The sequence below is a fragment of the Biomphalaria glabrata genome, chromosome 15 (genome assembly GCF_947242115.1).
Source record: "Biomphalaria glabrata chromosome 15, xgBioGlab47.1, whole genome shotgun sequence".
Classification (NCBI taxonomy): Eukaryota; Metazoa; Mollusca; class Gastropoda; family Planorbidae; genus Biomphalaria; species Biomphalaria glabrata.
In genome coordinates this window covers 5,774,317-5,790,681 of record NC_074725.1, presented here as the reverse complement: position 1 = coordinate 5,790,681, position 16,365 = coordinate 5,774,317, and the positions used below count along the sequence as shown (strand labels likewise).

Genomic DNA, 16,365 nt, shown 5'->3' with positions numbered 1-16,365 from the left:
TCACTTAAAAGTCATAGTTAAATCACTTATGCAAGCAGTTTTTTCATAAAAATACACCACTTTTACAACTATTCACTATTAATACTAACAAACAGGGGAGGTTCTTTATTAGGGGAGGCAACTATTTACCATATTTTTCATACATTTATGTAAACGGTTTTAGAATTTTTGTAAAAAAATTATTTTTTTTTTTTTTTTTACATTTGTATTGTTAAGTTATGTAAATTTTGTTATACTAAGTACTATATTTACACACAAAAAATGTTTACTTTTTTTTAAAAGAAAAAAATCTATTTAGTATGCATATAAATTTGAAATAATTTAAAACAACAATTAGTAAGTAGCTTTTCATATTATTCAGTGAACTGCAACGCTCACAAAACTAAACAACATTGACCAAAAAAATGTTATACATATCACAAAAACTTACTTAGTATCCAGCTGAATAAGGTTGGTGTCTATTGGCACGTCACCTCCTTCTGCTGGTGCGATACTCGCTGATCTGGATGGTGCTGGTGAATCTGGGGGCTTGGGGTGGGTCAAAGTGAATGGTAATTCAACGGCCAATTCTCTGGGAACAAACGAACAACAATGGATATTTATGTGACATTAAAAGTCAAAGTGTACAGGCAGCCCTACAACAGAGTCAAAGTGTACAGGCAAGTCTACAACAGAATAACTAAATAGTCTCAAATATTATGGATTTTTACAAATGTATTTGTATCCTATTGTCTAGAAAGAGTTGAAAGATTAAACAAAGATCTGATGCAAAAAAAAAATATTCATTATTATTCTCTGTTAGCTTTGTGTGTCCCTTAAAATGTTTTCTTTATGTTACACAACTCTGAGCTCTCTCAATTCAATGTTCATTCAAACCAATGATTAACTTAAAAAGAGTTGTAACAAAATACAATTCAGATCATCATTTTTAATTCAAGGAACTTAAAATCAAATGCAAATTAACAAACTAAATTGTTTTTTTTAGTAAAGAAAGATTTGGTTAGACTGGATTCACCATTATCTGTTAAAAAGGGGTTTTACTACAGAGGTTCTCAATTTATGAACTGTCCATAATTCTCTGTCATGAAATAAACTATGGGAACAGATCATCTCTAATGCAACCTATATCTTTAGATTTGTTAAAAACATTCTCAGTTCCTAAATCCCCTTCATCCTTTGAGTTTTCCCTTTTTTTGTTCTACCAGAATATATCAACATACATGTAGATTTTTCTTTTGTTTGATAGACTATTAGATGTACATGTTGCTAAGTTCAAAGAGTGAGAACCTTTGTGTAATTGGATTTATCAAGGATATTAAGAACAGCATTCTATGAATAATACTTTTTGTACTAAAATCATAGAAAACTTAGATTAAAAAATAAATAAAATAAGCTCATGTAACCATACACTAGTTTCTAATTCAAACTTATATGCATTGTAAAGCTTGTTTGTGTAAATGCGGGAGATTACGGTAAAAAAAAATAAAAAATTAAGCCTTATTGTAAAAAAAAAAACAACATTATGATTAAAAAAAATAATCTTCAAAAGAATAAATTTGACAACGTGCACATGTGAAAATAAAAAAAAATCCAACATAACTTAAATAATTACAGTGTTATTTAACAATAGAAATAATTCAATGTTTAGGTATAATCTTGTCATAAGTCAGATTAGATGGGAAATGGAGCTGTTATTATATGCAAGCTGTTGTATGTTATTACTGAGCGACCAGATTTGTGACATTAGATTTTGCATAATTTTAGACTTTTAGTTAAGGAAATCCAAGTAGCAGACAGACGAATCTCTGGAGAGTTGTCTGAAGATATTATTTTGCAAGTCAAATTAATTATTTACTTAGCATGATGACATTAGTGCAAGCTTTTGTTAAATGAATTTTTTGTTTAATGAACATTTCTCACAGCACTAAGCAATTAGAGCAACACATTGTTCCAAACCCCTTAGCAATATTTGATATTGGAAATACCAACAATAACAAGTGTTATTAAATATGGTCTGATTATAGTTGAATCTTTACATGTGAATGAAAGAAAAGGGGGGAGGGACTAGGTTAGTTGAAATCTCAAAGATTAGTTCCATACTAGTAGAGGTACAGGAAGAGAGTGAAAAAACAAAACAAAAATTTAAAAAAAAAATACAAAGATAATCAAAACTTGGATTCTAAAAAGGCTTAGCTGTTATCGAGGCCTGGTGTCAAACAAGTCTATTAGCTAATTGATTAGAATTTACTGGAGGAAACTCAGAATTCTGAAAGATTATTCTAGCTCCCAGATAGATAAAAATAACGTCATAACGTCCTGTTATGTCTCTATAGGTCATCAGTCAAACTTAAAGAAACAGAAATCATGAAAACAAAATGCAGAGATTTGTCTGTCTAAAGTAGATTGGTTTAATATTTTTATTTTATGGTTGATAAGTCAGTCAATTGAAATAAATGCAGCATAAATCAATAAAAGTAGATTTTCTTAACGCCTTGGATGAAAAAATCTCCATTAAAACATTGAATATAAAGATGCCATTCAACCATGGACCTTTCTCTTACTTTATTTTTAAAAATATTGAACAGTTGAAATAAAATGGACATAAGATTTAATAAGAACAGCTGGGAAAAGGTCAGGTCCATGTCTAGTTGGTAGGACATTGTTTTGCTAGGACACAATATTCCACTATTCTAAGTGGTGTCAGACCTTATCTTATCTTATATAATACAGACGTTACTTCAAAAAAGAAGATGATTACGTCCTACGCGTCATGCATTTAGTCATGCATATTAACCAATGACTTAAATTCTGCCAAGTCACTGGTTTTCCTGGCTAGCTCAGGCAACCCAATTCAGTCCAATAAGTTGACCAAGTCCATATTAAAGGTGAAAATAAATTCCCCGCTGGCCCACTGCGTGAACAGCACAACAAATAAAGACCTTTAGAAACAGCTGCAATCATGGATCTCACTTCAAACCTCCTATTTAGAGTCAGAATGCAAATGTCTCCACCCTAGGAGTCTTTATATGCACATCTAATGCACTGACCAGTCTGTACCTCCAAAGACTAAGTCTCATTGCATTGACCAACCCATGTCTCCAATGACTAAGTTTCCTAAGTCTCAATGCACTGACCAGACTAAGTCTCATTGGATTGACCAGCCCATAGCTTTAATGACTAAGTCTCATAGCACAACCAGCCCATACCTCCCCTAAATATGTTGGTCTAATTTAGAGTAATCTAACAGGGTCAACTCGTACCTTACAGTCAAACTTCCCAGATTCAGAGTTTCTGACCAGTAATCAGAGAGTTATTAAGATTTAATATCTGATTAAGTTCATTGAAAAAAGTTATAGATATTTTTAGCTCATACTCAGCACAGATGCAAGCTAAGCTATTTACTGGCAAACCCTTTCTCTGTCTTACTGTTTCTTGGCATAAACGACTACTGCTTAAAGTCTCAAACCCATCTGTTTTAATTTATCATTAATTATTCCTCTTTGAAATACTAACATGAAATTAAAAGGGTGTGGCAGTAAAGAAAATGAAAAAAAGAAGAAGCAACTCTAAAATAGAAACAAAACAAGAAACCCTTTTCCCCTCCCCACCCAACCAACTTGCTTTGTGCTTCGATCATTTTCATGGCGTCTTCGAGGGATTAACTTTTGAAACCACATTCTGAAAATAGTCATGGCAACATCCTGAGACAAAACATTGGCAAGATAATGTTCAAGAACTCAGCATGTTAACAAATGTGGATAGAATAACTTTAGATTTGATTCTAACTTCATAAACAATAAGATACCACATAAACATACTGAGAGGTTTAAACACAGGAAAAAAAAATATATATATAAAAAGGAAATAACAACAAATATTTGTGTGGATTGCAAAAAGAAGAAGCACAGTTGTTCATCTTTGTCAAATGCTATCCAATGGTTCTCATGCACTTAATCATATCTCAGACAATGTACAAGAGAACATTCTTGAATACAATGAGGAACAATGATTGTCAGAGAACAAACTTATAAAGACAAGTCTAACAACTGTGATTTTTCTTGTGTAATCTCTTTGAAGCAATGAAGCAGTGTTTCTTAAACTAGTAACATTTGGTCAAAAGTAAAGGGTTATGGTCAGCGCATGTAGGTACTTATTAATAAATTGACAAACACCCAAATTCTACTTTGTGCAAAGACAACCTGCCACAAAGCAAGTGATCTCCCAGTAACAACCTGCTACAAAGCAAGTGATCTCCCAGTAACAACCTGCCACAAAGCTAGTGATCTCCCAGTAACAACCTGCTACAAAGCAAGTGATCTCCCAATAACAACCTGCCACAAGACAAGTGATCTCCCAGCCTTTATGCCAATTGTCTGCATTTGTTTAATGTCTCCGACAAAATATCCTAAGAGTCATTAAGGAAGTGAGTGTTGACACAAGATGACCCATGAGCTAATGTTTAAGAAACACTGTGATAAACTGTCAATAAACATAGCGTGTCAATGTGATGGTTGTTTGCTGTGTCTGTGGGGGGGGTCTTATTGTAGGCAACGAACACATGCCAGCAGCGCGTGTGCAGTGAGAAGAGGACAAAGCAGCCTCCTACAAGGGTTAACTTAATATTGACACAACATTGACATGTCACAATGCACAGCGTGTGTATGCTCAGTGTGTTTACAACTCATTCATGCTTTTCAAACTATGAGCCTGAAATAATCTTCTTCCTTCTCTTCAAATCTATTACATTTTATGTTTAGTCTAATCTTATCTACTTATGGCAGTATTTCCTTCTTTTCTCTTGAACATTTAACCATAAGAATTATGACTAACTAAATACAGCAATATAAAACCATCAGTGTTAGTCCATAAATGTTCTTGCTTCTAGTCCCAGCACTGTAAGAAACCTAAGAACACCAGTAACTACAGTGGAGACATCCTTGACCTTGCTAGTTCTAGCATTTACATCATTTTACTGATCTGAGAATCACTGATGTACCAATGAACATCAATGAAGGATTCAATAAGATGATTTTTAATCCTGCCATAAAACAGTTACATATTTCAAAAGCAAGCAACAATGACATATTGACAAGTTTGCAAATGAGATGACAAGTTCGATGAGATGACAGTACAGCTACAGATTCATATAATCAAATGACCAGAAAACCAGGTAACTTCCTAATTATGTTTGGAAGATTGGAGACGTTAAAAAAAAATGCTGCATGAAGTATTCACGAAACAATCTTAAGTTGTACAAACTATTGAACTTGTATATAGAAATGAGAAATCAGCAGAAATGACATCAATGTCATGCAGAAATTAATTTTGTAAGTACAAACAAAGTTACTTTTGCTGTGCTTTTTGTTATGAGCTTAGATTTCATTAAAAAGATGTTTTATTGATCTCTATAGCATGAGAAATGTGGTGCTACAAGGGCATCACTGGTAATGAAGAATCAAATCGTTAAGCACAAATGAAACTTTTTTTTTTTTAATTTTGGTTTTGTTTTGCATTAGCTCAATTTCTCAATGGATGACCTTTTGGTGAAGCTGAATTGGTTGTTGGCTGGTTTGATGCTAGAAGTTTGATAATATTTTCCCCATAGGAATTAAAAACAAAAAAAGCCTGAAACTTTAAAAAGAAAAAAAAAAGACAAAGTTTTGACTATTTAACAAATATCTTCAACTAGAACATGTCCTATTCCTATCTGACAAGCTTCCTCTTCCCAGCCATAAATTTCAGGTCTCTTACGCAGCTTCAGGTAGGAAAACACTAGTACTACCACATCATCGTGGCACCAACAAGCCTGGTTTTGATGTCGAAAAATGACAGCTTCATTCAGGTCTAGATCAGTGACCTAAAATGACCTATACATCCAAAAAAAAAAACTAACTTTAGAGGGAGGCACAGTGGCTGAGTGTTAAAATACTTGGCTTCTGAAGCAAGGTCCAGGGTTCAAACTGTATCGAAGACTGGGATTTTTACTTTCAGGATCTTCAGGGTGCCTCTGAGTCCTCCCAGCTCTAATGGGTACCTGACATTAGTTGGAGAAAAGTAAAGGTGGTTGGTCGTTGCGCTAGCCACACGACATCCTCGTTAACCATGGGCCATAGAAACAGATGACCTTTACATCATCTTCCTCCGTAGATCACTAGGTCTGAAGGGGAACTTTACTTTTTTTTTTTAACTTTCAGAGAATCTGAACAGAAAAACAGAGACACACAAGCACAAAATTGTAAGCCACATGAAAACCCAGAAAACACAAATAATTCTGATGTGAAGTGATGTAACAGTGCCAAACAAAAAACTAGAGCTCAAAATATTATTAATGCACCAAAGTTTCTGCACAAGAAAATAAGCTTAATTTAAACAGAAATATCTAATACATTACAAATGTTCCTTAAAAAAAGAAAAGAATTATGTCCTATGCTTGTACGTGTGTTACTCTAGCAGTGTTATTAGAGACATATAAGTCGAAGGTTTTCCTAGATGATTCAGGCAACCCATTCTATGCTCTAATGGCACTAGGGAAAAAAAAGAGCATTTGTATGAATATGTCCTGGCATATGGAATAAGACATGTACCTTCATCTTTGTGCCTTACTGTGTATTTTATTAGGTTACGTTTTCAAGTAAGAAGTGTTAAATTTAACATTATTTGTATTATTGCTACTTTACTTTTTATTCATCTATCCTGAAAACTCTAAGTTTAGTCATTTTACAAATGGTACAAAATATAACATAAGCTTTTGGTAGACATCACTAGATAAATATATAACATATAAACTATTTAGGGCCAAAACCACAACTGTGCCAAAACAGCTGCACCAAAATGTCGTGCTTCAATCATTTACTCCATTGCTTATGTTATAAAGTGGCATCTACACATTCCATAGAAATCCAGTTTGAATCAAATCAAAGACACCATAGACATAGTTTACAGAACATTGACAGAGGTCACTTGTGTACTTGAACTGAATACTCAGTGACAATGAGAAAAAAAAAAATTATATTATAAGAGATGTGGACATTAGTATCAATTATATGTTCAGAAGTAGTTACTTGGCGAATGTAATCCTCAGCTAAGTATGCCAAAGAGGTCAAACTACTTTCCTTTATAAAAATTTGATTTTGAGTAGGTGGCCATGTGCAAAATTTTTTTTTTCCTGTGACTGTATGTGTGAGTGCCTAGTGTGGCAGTACCTAGTACTTACCCTGAACCAAATCCCATGATGAGCTTTACCTTGACTCGATAGGACACAACAATACCTAGACTTTCTTTCTGACTCTTTTCAGTCATGCTGCAAAGATAAAGGACAATTAATAAAATGTCTACCTCAAACTCTGCTCATGACATAAACAGCAATACACCAAATGTAACTCCAGGGGGATATTTTTTTAATTGGATAGAGATAAAAATTGTTTAAAGGTCTCAGAAATTATTTTTTTAATCAAATCATAAGGGCTAAATGGTTTTTCTTATCTAGACCTCAATTATTGTTTTAAGAAAACTTTTTCCAGTGATTCTATGTCCTAGTCCATGTCAGGTTGATATTTCTTACTATCCAAACATTTATCTCTTGACTCCTCTATTACCTTATCAAGGCAATGAGCTACGACACTGATGGGAAAATAAACGTATACAATTATTTGTTAATTTGGTAAAGTCTCTTCTGCTACAAATGAACCAAAAAAAGAAAAGTGATAAATCAGCAATAAACACATATTCCTGGTCAGAGAGTAAGCTATTGCTGACACTAGTGGTAGGCTAAAAACTAATATTCTAAAGTGATGTGCAACAAGTAACCACACATCAGATTCAACTTAGAGCCTAAACTGCACAGGTCACCTAAATGACCAATAATGACAGTTGGCAGTTGTTCTTAATTGGAAAATTAAAGTATCTTTAACTAGCAACTGTATGATGTCTAAATATCGAGACTTACATGGTGGACGAAGCCAGGTTGGTGTCTTCGTGTTTCAGTTTGCCATCCAAGGCCAGCCCCCGTTTATCACGATTGTTTAAGAGCAGGGGAGTCAGGTGGTAGACTTTACAGAATCCAGTCTGACTGGGCTGAATTGGAAATCCTTCCCTGGTGTAGACAAAGTTAACAGGGTCATGAAAAAAAAAGTGATCACCTGAATCGCTAGCAAACACAAACAATTCCTCAAGTTGACAGCATGAACTATTCTCTAAAGCATTTTAACTTGGATTTTTACACAAAAAATCAATGAATCTATTCCAAAAATAAATCAGTAATAAATGTTTCAACATTTCAAATATGTGCACTCCAGTGATACAATGTCTAGTAAACAGGAATATTTTAATAGTCTTCTTAAAGTTAAAAAAAACAATTCAAAAAAAAAAAAAAAATTCTGGTTAAATGAACATTTATTGAATGCAGGCAGTTTTGAAATGTTGCTCATTTGTTTTAAAACACGAAACTGTGCCCAATGAAGTATATACCAGGTGGTCTAAAAAGTATTATAAAAAGGAATAAAATAAAACATTGAAAATTATGTAAAACAACTTTGTCACATCTTTTTGCAATATGTAAGTACAACTTTTAATAAGACCACTAATGTTAATGGATCCCTCAGTTTTTCAAAACTGCCTGCATTCAATTTATTCTCAACATAAATAGCATTACAAGAACAAACTGCCCTAAAGACATTGAAAACAAAATGAACATCATAAAAAAAACCACAAACATGGATCTAAGCACTCCAACAGATAGACTTCACGTGTCATATAATATATGAATATTTCTCCCATACAAGTTACTAAGATGACATAGCACACACAGTGAGACAGTATTCAAGTGAAAACAAAGACTAAACACAAATAGTGAAAACTTACTGAGTGGACATAGCAGACATAGTGAGACAGTCAAAACAAGACTAAACGCAGATAGTGAAAACTTACTCGCTCTCCAGCTCGGCCACTGTACATTTATACTGGGCAGTGGAGAACAGACAAATGTCCGCAAACTGCCGCACTGTGCATGTGTGGGGGAGAAAAATAATCAAGATACATCCATCCAACATGACATCAATATGAAGATGTGAAACAAAATAGGGATGAGTGAAGGATTAAAGAAAGCCACATGAAAATGAAGAGTAATACCTGTAAATCCCAACTAGAACTATTCCTTTGCTACATTATAAAGCAGTGAGCTAAAACAAATGTATATTCCCTACTGTTTCCTGTAGCTGTGAGATATCAAGTGCATTAAGTGCTTTGATACACACACAATATATAGGAGGCCTGCACCAACAAATGGAAGCAAAAAGACTTTTTCATAATTGTCAATGTAGTCAAGTTCCCCTTTCACATCTTGCAATGTAATGGGCACATGATTTTAAGGTCATCTGTTTCTTTGGCCAATGGTTAATGAAAATCCAGAATTTCAAAATCCCATTCTTCACCAAGATTCAAAGCCAGGATCCCAGGTTTGGAAGCCAAGCACTTAACCGCTCAGCTACTGTGGGATATTTAGTGTGCCTCTGAGTCCTCCCAGTTCTAATGGGTACCTGATATTAGTTGGGGAAAAGTAAAGGAGGATGGTTGTTGCGCTGGTCACATGACAACCTTGCTAACTGTGGACCTCAGAAACAGATGAACTTTACATCCTCTGCCCCCATAGATCACTAGGTCTGAAAGGGTAACTTTGATTTTTTTATGTTTATGTAGTAGGTCCTGTCCTGTTCAGCTATGATCAATGGTAGTAGAGGTACTTATGATTAAGAGACGAACAGATCAATTCCTAAAAAAGTTTTAGGAAAAGAAGTCAACATTTTGTGGATGTCTGCCACTATGAAAATGTAAAATGAATACATTGTTCAAAATGTATTGCCAACAGCAAAATTTAAAAAAATAAAAAAAAATAATATATAAAATAATAAATAAATATTGCCTTGCCATATATAAACATTCAGATAATCCATAAATGCAGATAAATGTGACATTTCTAAGCCCCTGTCACTTTTTGTTTTTGGTACCTAAAGAAAAGAACTTAAAATGTGTCTGCCTGTAATAAAACATTTTTTGAAAGGTCTGATATAGAATAAGGTCTGCTATATAGAAAGGTCTGCTATATTGTTTGCTTTGTACAAATAGCAAGAGAGACAGTGATGTGTATACAAGTAAAGGGAGGCAAGGAAAGTAAATAGTGAGTCCAGAGGTGTAGCTAGGAATATACCATCATTTGGGGGCCCAGAAGCTTGACCTCTTAAAAGGGCCCATGCATTTTGCGTAATACTTAATTTAAAAAAAATAATTTTGAACCTCATTTGGGGGCCCCCCCTCAAGTGGGTTCCCAGGGGGATTTTCAAATTCTCACCCCACCCTAGCTACGCCACTGAGTGAGTCTTGTGGCATGTATTAAGTAAGTTATGAGCTTTCTGACAGGGGAAACAATAAAACAATATTGAAAAACCATATAAAAAAAAAAAAAAACCTTCCATGGTGAAAAAATTGTGTGTGAAACACTAACTGTATAACTTCCATATATTAGAGTGCATGTCTATGTCAAATTCTTACTAACTGTATAACTTCCATATATTAGAGTGCATGTCTATGTCAAGTTCTTGAAACAGAACTTAACTCAAGCTGCTGTTTTCTTCAGTACAACCACAACTTCAGATATCTGTTCTTATATGAAGGTCAACACTCCTATCCCACCTTAACCAATTCATACAGTGAGATCCAAAGAATAAGAATGTAACAACTGCTGTAAGCAAACTAGTAAGCAGGAAAAGGAAGTTAATAAGAATGAGCAGCAAAGACATTGTCATGTTTTCCAATTAATAAGTGCACAATCAGTGAACAGTTCAATTCTGAACTTCTTTATTTGATAGTGAATGAACTTAGAACACACAAGCATTCAGACATATCATACAATAACTACAAGAAGAGAAACTACAAGACAGTAAAACATAAACCCACAGACGATGATCTCCTAGACTAGCTCAAAACATAACATTGAATAGTCAGAGGTGAGTGAGATGTGTCAGATAACATGGCATTACTCTAGAAACACAAAGAGAGAGGACAGGAGGAGGAACATAAGGGCACTCACTGAAACTCTTGCTCCACCAAAAGGAAAGTAGAGGCACTCTTGTCATACAGGGCTAGCTCACAGTTTTGGAAGACTACACAGTCAGCGCAGCATGTGTTAGAAGAGGGTAGACAGTGAGAAATTTAGATGTGTAGTCTGCACAGCAGACACAACACATTGTAAACATATAGAACGCTACTGATAGAAATGACAAAATGCTCTTCTTTGACTGGGAGTAGGCTAAACAGATTATTATCAAATGTTTTTTTTTCAAGTTTTATTACTTAACTATTCAGGAGAACCAGCATGCTAATGACCATTTTATTTTCTAATGACATTTATGAAACATATACATGTGGTACAGAAATATTAGTAGGACTTTTAAATAAAGACAATTTTGATAAAATCAGTACAAATGACAGATACCAGCAATAATTTTTTAAATAGTTTTTTTTTTTACCAACCTCTAGGACACTACATTTACTCAAGGATTGTTTGCTCTAAAAATATATGACAACTGCACAAGCAATGACATTCAATGAAAACCTGAGAGGTGAAAGCTAAGCTTGTGCATGGGAATTGTATCGATACAGTGACATCAACAACAACCCAGAACAACATTTCAAACTAGTGCCATATCATGAAAAGCATTGTCAAATTTCATAACTTCACTATTTCGTATAATGCCAAATTATGAACTATATCATATAAAAAGAAGCATTTAAGAAAATACAACTTTTACAAGCCATCTGTAGAGAGGATTTCTAAAGATTTTGTGCTAAAAGCCATCTGTAGAGAATAGTTCTAAAGATTTTGTGCTAAAAGCCATCTGTAGAGAGGATTTCTAAAGATTTTGTGCTAAAAGCCATCTGTAGAGAATAGTTCTAAAGATTTTGTGCTAAAAGCCATCTGTAGAGAATAGTTCTAAAGATTATGTGCTAAAATCCATCTGTAGAGAACAGTTCTACAGATGATACTTTAATAAGCTTGTGTAGGCAGGATTTCTAAAGACAAATGCTTAACTTTAACAAGCCATCTGTAGACAGACTTTCATACATTGGATGGAAAAAAACAAACATCAATCAAATGTATGTACTTAGAGAACTGAAAAAAAAATCCATTGAGACAAAATCTTTTCTTTTTCTTTCTTTGGCTAGTGTGACTTGGTCCAAAGAGCTTCTCACAAGGATTACCTAATGGAGTCTAGACAGGACAGACAACCAGTGAATCTGTTCTGACACCCCCCAGGCACTCAAAACAATAAAATGACTAAGAAGCTAACAGTCATAGAAAGTTGGACAAAAGTGCATAGAAAATATATAGACAGAGCTGGGTGTACATGTTTGTGTGTGCTGAAAAGGCACTAAAGGTCAGTCAAAGGTTACCTGATATTTTGATTTTCTTCACTGTCTTGTTGGTATTGTTGTCTACCAAGACATTGATGGCAATACTCTCTCCATGATAATATTTCTGCACAAGAACAAAAGTCATCGAAAGCATTAAGTTGAGAAAGACTACGGAATCTAACTATATGAATAGAAATGTTTATGAACCAAAGTAATCTCTCTCATCTCATCTGTCCCTTGTTTTTTGTCGTAGGTGAGACAGTTCGCCTAACCAAATCCCTCAACAATTCCCGGTCAGCAGCTGTTATTAGAAGGATAAGAGAGAGGCAGATCCACTCTTTTACATTGATCAACCAGATTTTCTTTGGACGACCCTTCCTTCATGCTCCCTCCACTGTATCTTGGAGAATGACATTTGACAGTGAGTCATGCCTTAAGCTTTCATCTCTTAACAGTAACTCCTTTTTGCCAGGCAGAGTGTTGCCTTGTAAAAGTACAAACTCATTTTTTGTTATATGTGAGCCCCTTATTTAGAAACTCTGAAGGTATACTAAAACAATTCCAGATGACTTGCCACCTTTAAGTGATCTTATTGCTTCTAGTTCTGGCTCTAGTAATGGACCCTCACCAAGGTCTCTGTTGTCTTTAAGTGTTTTGTTCACATCTGTTAACCCATTTTTGCAGAGCGATGTCATTGTGCTGAAATATCTGCAAAAAGTTTTGGCTTTCAAAAAAATATGAAAAGAATACATGATGCAGAAAATTTCCCCAGAGATCTTCAAAAGTTACTTTGTGTAAACTACTGTTTTACATTACAAAACTTACAAAACCACAAAAAAAAAAAAAAAAAAAGAGAAGGAAAACAAACCAACTCACTTCCTTGTCCAGTGAAGCTTCGAGCCTGATGCTCCCTGGACTCATGATAAAGTCTTTGACTGCTTCAGCATTGGGCTGTGGGGCTGGTTCTTCAGGGGCATAGGTTAGTTTACGAATGGCAAGTCTGACAGAATTCCTACACATGTGTTCAGTGAAGACAAGAAGAGCATTAAGTGTTTGATACATTTATATGACTGCTAATGGCTTGCTTAAAAAAAACAACTGGTCTTTCTCTGTATACAATACATTAGTTCTGTCTCACCTTTTGTGAGGTTTCTCATCTATATTGTCAGCAACGAAGGTCTTCAGTTCATAATCAACACCACAGGGCTGAAAAGAAATAAAAACATGTCATTCACTATGTCATTATTACATCTATTTTCAAGTGTGTGGCTTCCTAAACTAGGTTGGAGTTTCTTAAAACAAACAAGAATTGAACAAAAATCTATTTGAAAAAAAAAACAACAACAAAAAACTCTTATTAGCAAAAAGGAACTAAATCAGTAAATGAAACAATGGGTGTTTCTGTCCACTTTACCTTGCCAGTGTCTCCAGGAGCAGGTTGGAGGGTGACAGAAGCTGGAGAATTGGGTGGAAGCTGACAGAAGACGCAATAAAAATGAAATTGAAAAGTTTGGTTGAATAAATGTAGTAAAATCATATATGAATGTTATAAACAATTTACAAAGTATGGAAATCAAGTTATTAAAATGATTGAGGTCCTCAAAATTGAATATCTGGACATCATCTTGGTCTCAGAATTTTTAAACATTATCAACCTCCAAACCTTTGATAACTGACCCTCAACAGTCTAATACTACCGAATAAAATATATGGTAAAGGACAAGCAACATTCAAACATCAAGATATACAGACAACGTGACATCTTAAAGATCTATATTTGTAAAACTTATAGATTACATATTGTTTAGTTTTTTTTTAACTAGATTGCTGAAATGGAATATTTTCCAAATTTAAGAACTTATGTACAGTCATTGGAAAAAAAGGGTTAAATACTAATATAACCTCTGACAGAAAATAACATTATTTTATATGGTAAAAAATTACAATAAAAAGTTTCAAAATAAATTGTATTTTGTTTTTTATTTTACCCCAACAGCACTGCACTACACAACAAATTTAGTGGGGAAAAAAAAGTAGTATTTACCTCAAAGAAAAAAGGATAGGCATTGGGTCCTAACTTCTTTATTAAGCGTTCCTGCAACCGAGTGAGTGGCTTAGACTCCTTGGAATCCTTTAATGGTGGGTAAACCTGTAGGAAGAACACATATATTTATAAATATTTATAAATGTTATTATTATTATTATAGCTTTTATATAGCGCTACTTTCATGCTTATAGCATGCTCAGAGCGCTTTTGGTTTTCCGTGCTGCCTTTAGGCGCTCAGTAAACACAACTCTGCCCGAGTCGGGTGTCAAACCTCGAGCCCCCTTCTAGGTAGCCAAGCCAAGCCAAGTTCAAGCGCACTTGGCCTCTCGACCACGCTTCCCACGCTTATAGGAAATAGAACAATTTCTAGAGTACAATTCAATACAATATAGATTACAAATGGTGTTCACTGCAATAGGTTGTGTGCTGCATATCTTCTGATAGTTTTGTTGATTTGTTCTCTCTACTATATTTCTTTATATGGTAAGCTATACTGTGATTTGTGATCTGTACAAGTACCAACTCTCTTACTGATGGCATGGACACATGAACTGGTCAAAAGAACAGGGAAATCTTAATCCAAAATAAAATTATGTCTACAGAGACTCAACTTTTAATTAGGAGACATATAATCCCCCAAATCAAACCCAAAATATATTAGATAAAGATGAATCATCCCTACAAGAGCTAGAAGTTGAAAGCTGGAAAAGGGGGAGGGGGTGAATCACATGTAAGATAACCCTACAAGTTGACCAATCACTTTTGTTTATCCATCTCCAGCTGTGTGGAGCTAGAGTTGTCCTGAAATACTGAAGTAAAAGTCTTAGCTTTCACAGAGACTCCAAGGATCTTCAATTAAGAAGCTCTGCATATTACCAAGTAATTATGGAGGTATTAGGGCACAGCTCTTTCCAACATGTTACCTAACACTGGCATTGTTGTAATATCTTGTTTTGTGTAATGCTTTAATTTAAAAGAAATGTACTCCAGGATATTATTCTTATTAACTAAAATACTGATGTGAAACATCTATTTTGCAATTTATTATAAATATCATTATTAGAACATAATTACTAACAAGACAACTTCCCATGTTGAGATTATGTCAAACCTGGAACCTCATATTGTGTTGAACCAGAACAAATGCAGGCCAGTGACACAAAACATTGTGATTAAAACCATCCAGCACTGAGGGGACAAACATAGGCTTAACCACACAATGGGATCCTTTATATCAGAGATAATTCTGCTCACAACGGGGCCCGAAAGTGACACAAGGACGGTAATCTGGAGGAAGAAGAAGAAAAGGGGAAGTCACTAACCTGCATAGAAGACAGGTACAAGTCCTTCCTGAAGGTAAGGCCGAGCACATCCAGGTCTTCACGTCCATAGCGAAAGGCGGCCAGGATGTGGGCAAAGACTTTTCTGTCCTTAAGATATTCTGGGTCCACCAAGATGACTCCATCTAATCAATGAATACAAGATTGATACTTTTAAAACTAGATAAGCGTGTAAAGCATGTAAAGCAATGTAAAGCAATGTAAAGCATGTTCAATGCTGAAAAGAACAGAAAATGTCTGAAAAAAAGTTTATTTTTTAATTTAGATTTTATTTAACTGATAATAAAAAAAAATGTGATTTCAATTGAAGCATTCATATTTAAAATGTTTCCACCAACGCATCCCTTCACCAGTGCTAGGCATTTATTTAGCACACATTTGGTTGTATTCCTTCTCCTGTATGTATTTTAGTCTTTGCACCATTGGATAATCTGGAAATGTGTACAACATGTCCAAGACAATGGAGGTTCTGCTATGTCATGGCTGTTTGTCTGAGTATTCATGTAAACCTGTGCACAAGAGGGTAAATATATTTTAACATCAGCATAGTCCTTTCTTTTCTCACACCTTTCT

At 34.5% G+C, this 16,365-nt stretch overlaps 1 protein-coding gene across 12 annotated transcripts in view; it reads right to left on the bottom strand.

The window, feature by feature from the left end:
• LOC106055827 (beta-arrestin-1-like) overlaps window positions 1–16,365 on the bottom strand; it is a 99,148-nt gene that overhangs the window by 8,104 nt on the left and 74,679 nt on the right. For 10 of the 12 annotated variants that reach the window (XR_008775134.1, XM_056013252.1, XM_056013251.1 and 7 more), the window contains 11 exons: window positions 15,775–15,917; window positions 14,450–14,554; window positions 13,820–13,879; window positions 13,544–13,611; window positions 13,282–13,417; window positions 12,445–12,529; window positions 8,926–8,998; window positions 7,946–8,092; window positions 7,214–7,300; window positions 3,622–3,678; window positions 431–571 (listed from right to left, as the gene is read on the bottom strand). Coding sequence is in view for 10 of the 12 variants with exons in the window: in XM_056013252.1 (XP_055869227.1) it covers window positions 431–571; window positions 3,622–3,678; window positions 7,214–7,300; window positions 7,946–8,092; window positions 8,926–8,998; window positions 12,445–12,529; window positions 13,282–13,417; window positions 13,544–13,611; window positions 13,820–13,879; window positions 14,450–14,554; window positions 15,775–15,917 (1,102 nt within the window). In the remaining 2 variants the exon portion in view is untranslated. Of the gene's footprint in view, window positions 1–430; window positions 572–3,617; window positions 3,679–7,213; window positions 7,301–7,945; window positions 8,093–8,925; window positions 8,999–12,444; window positions 12,530–13,281; window positions 13,418–13,543; window positions 13,612–13,819; window positions 13,880–14,449; window positions 14,555–15,774; window positions 15,918–16,365 lie in introns of all 12 variants that reach the window. The other 2 variants (XR_008775135.1, XM_056013260.1) reach the window with 2 other exon arrangements.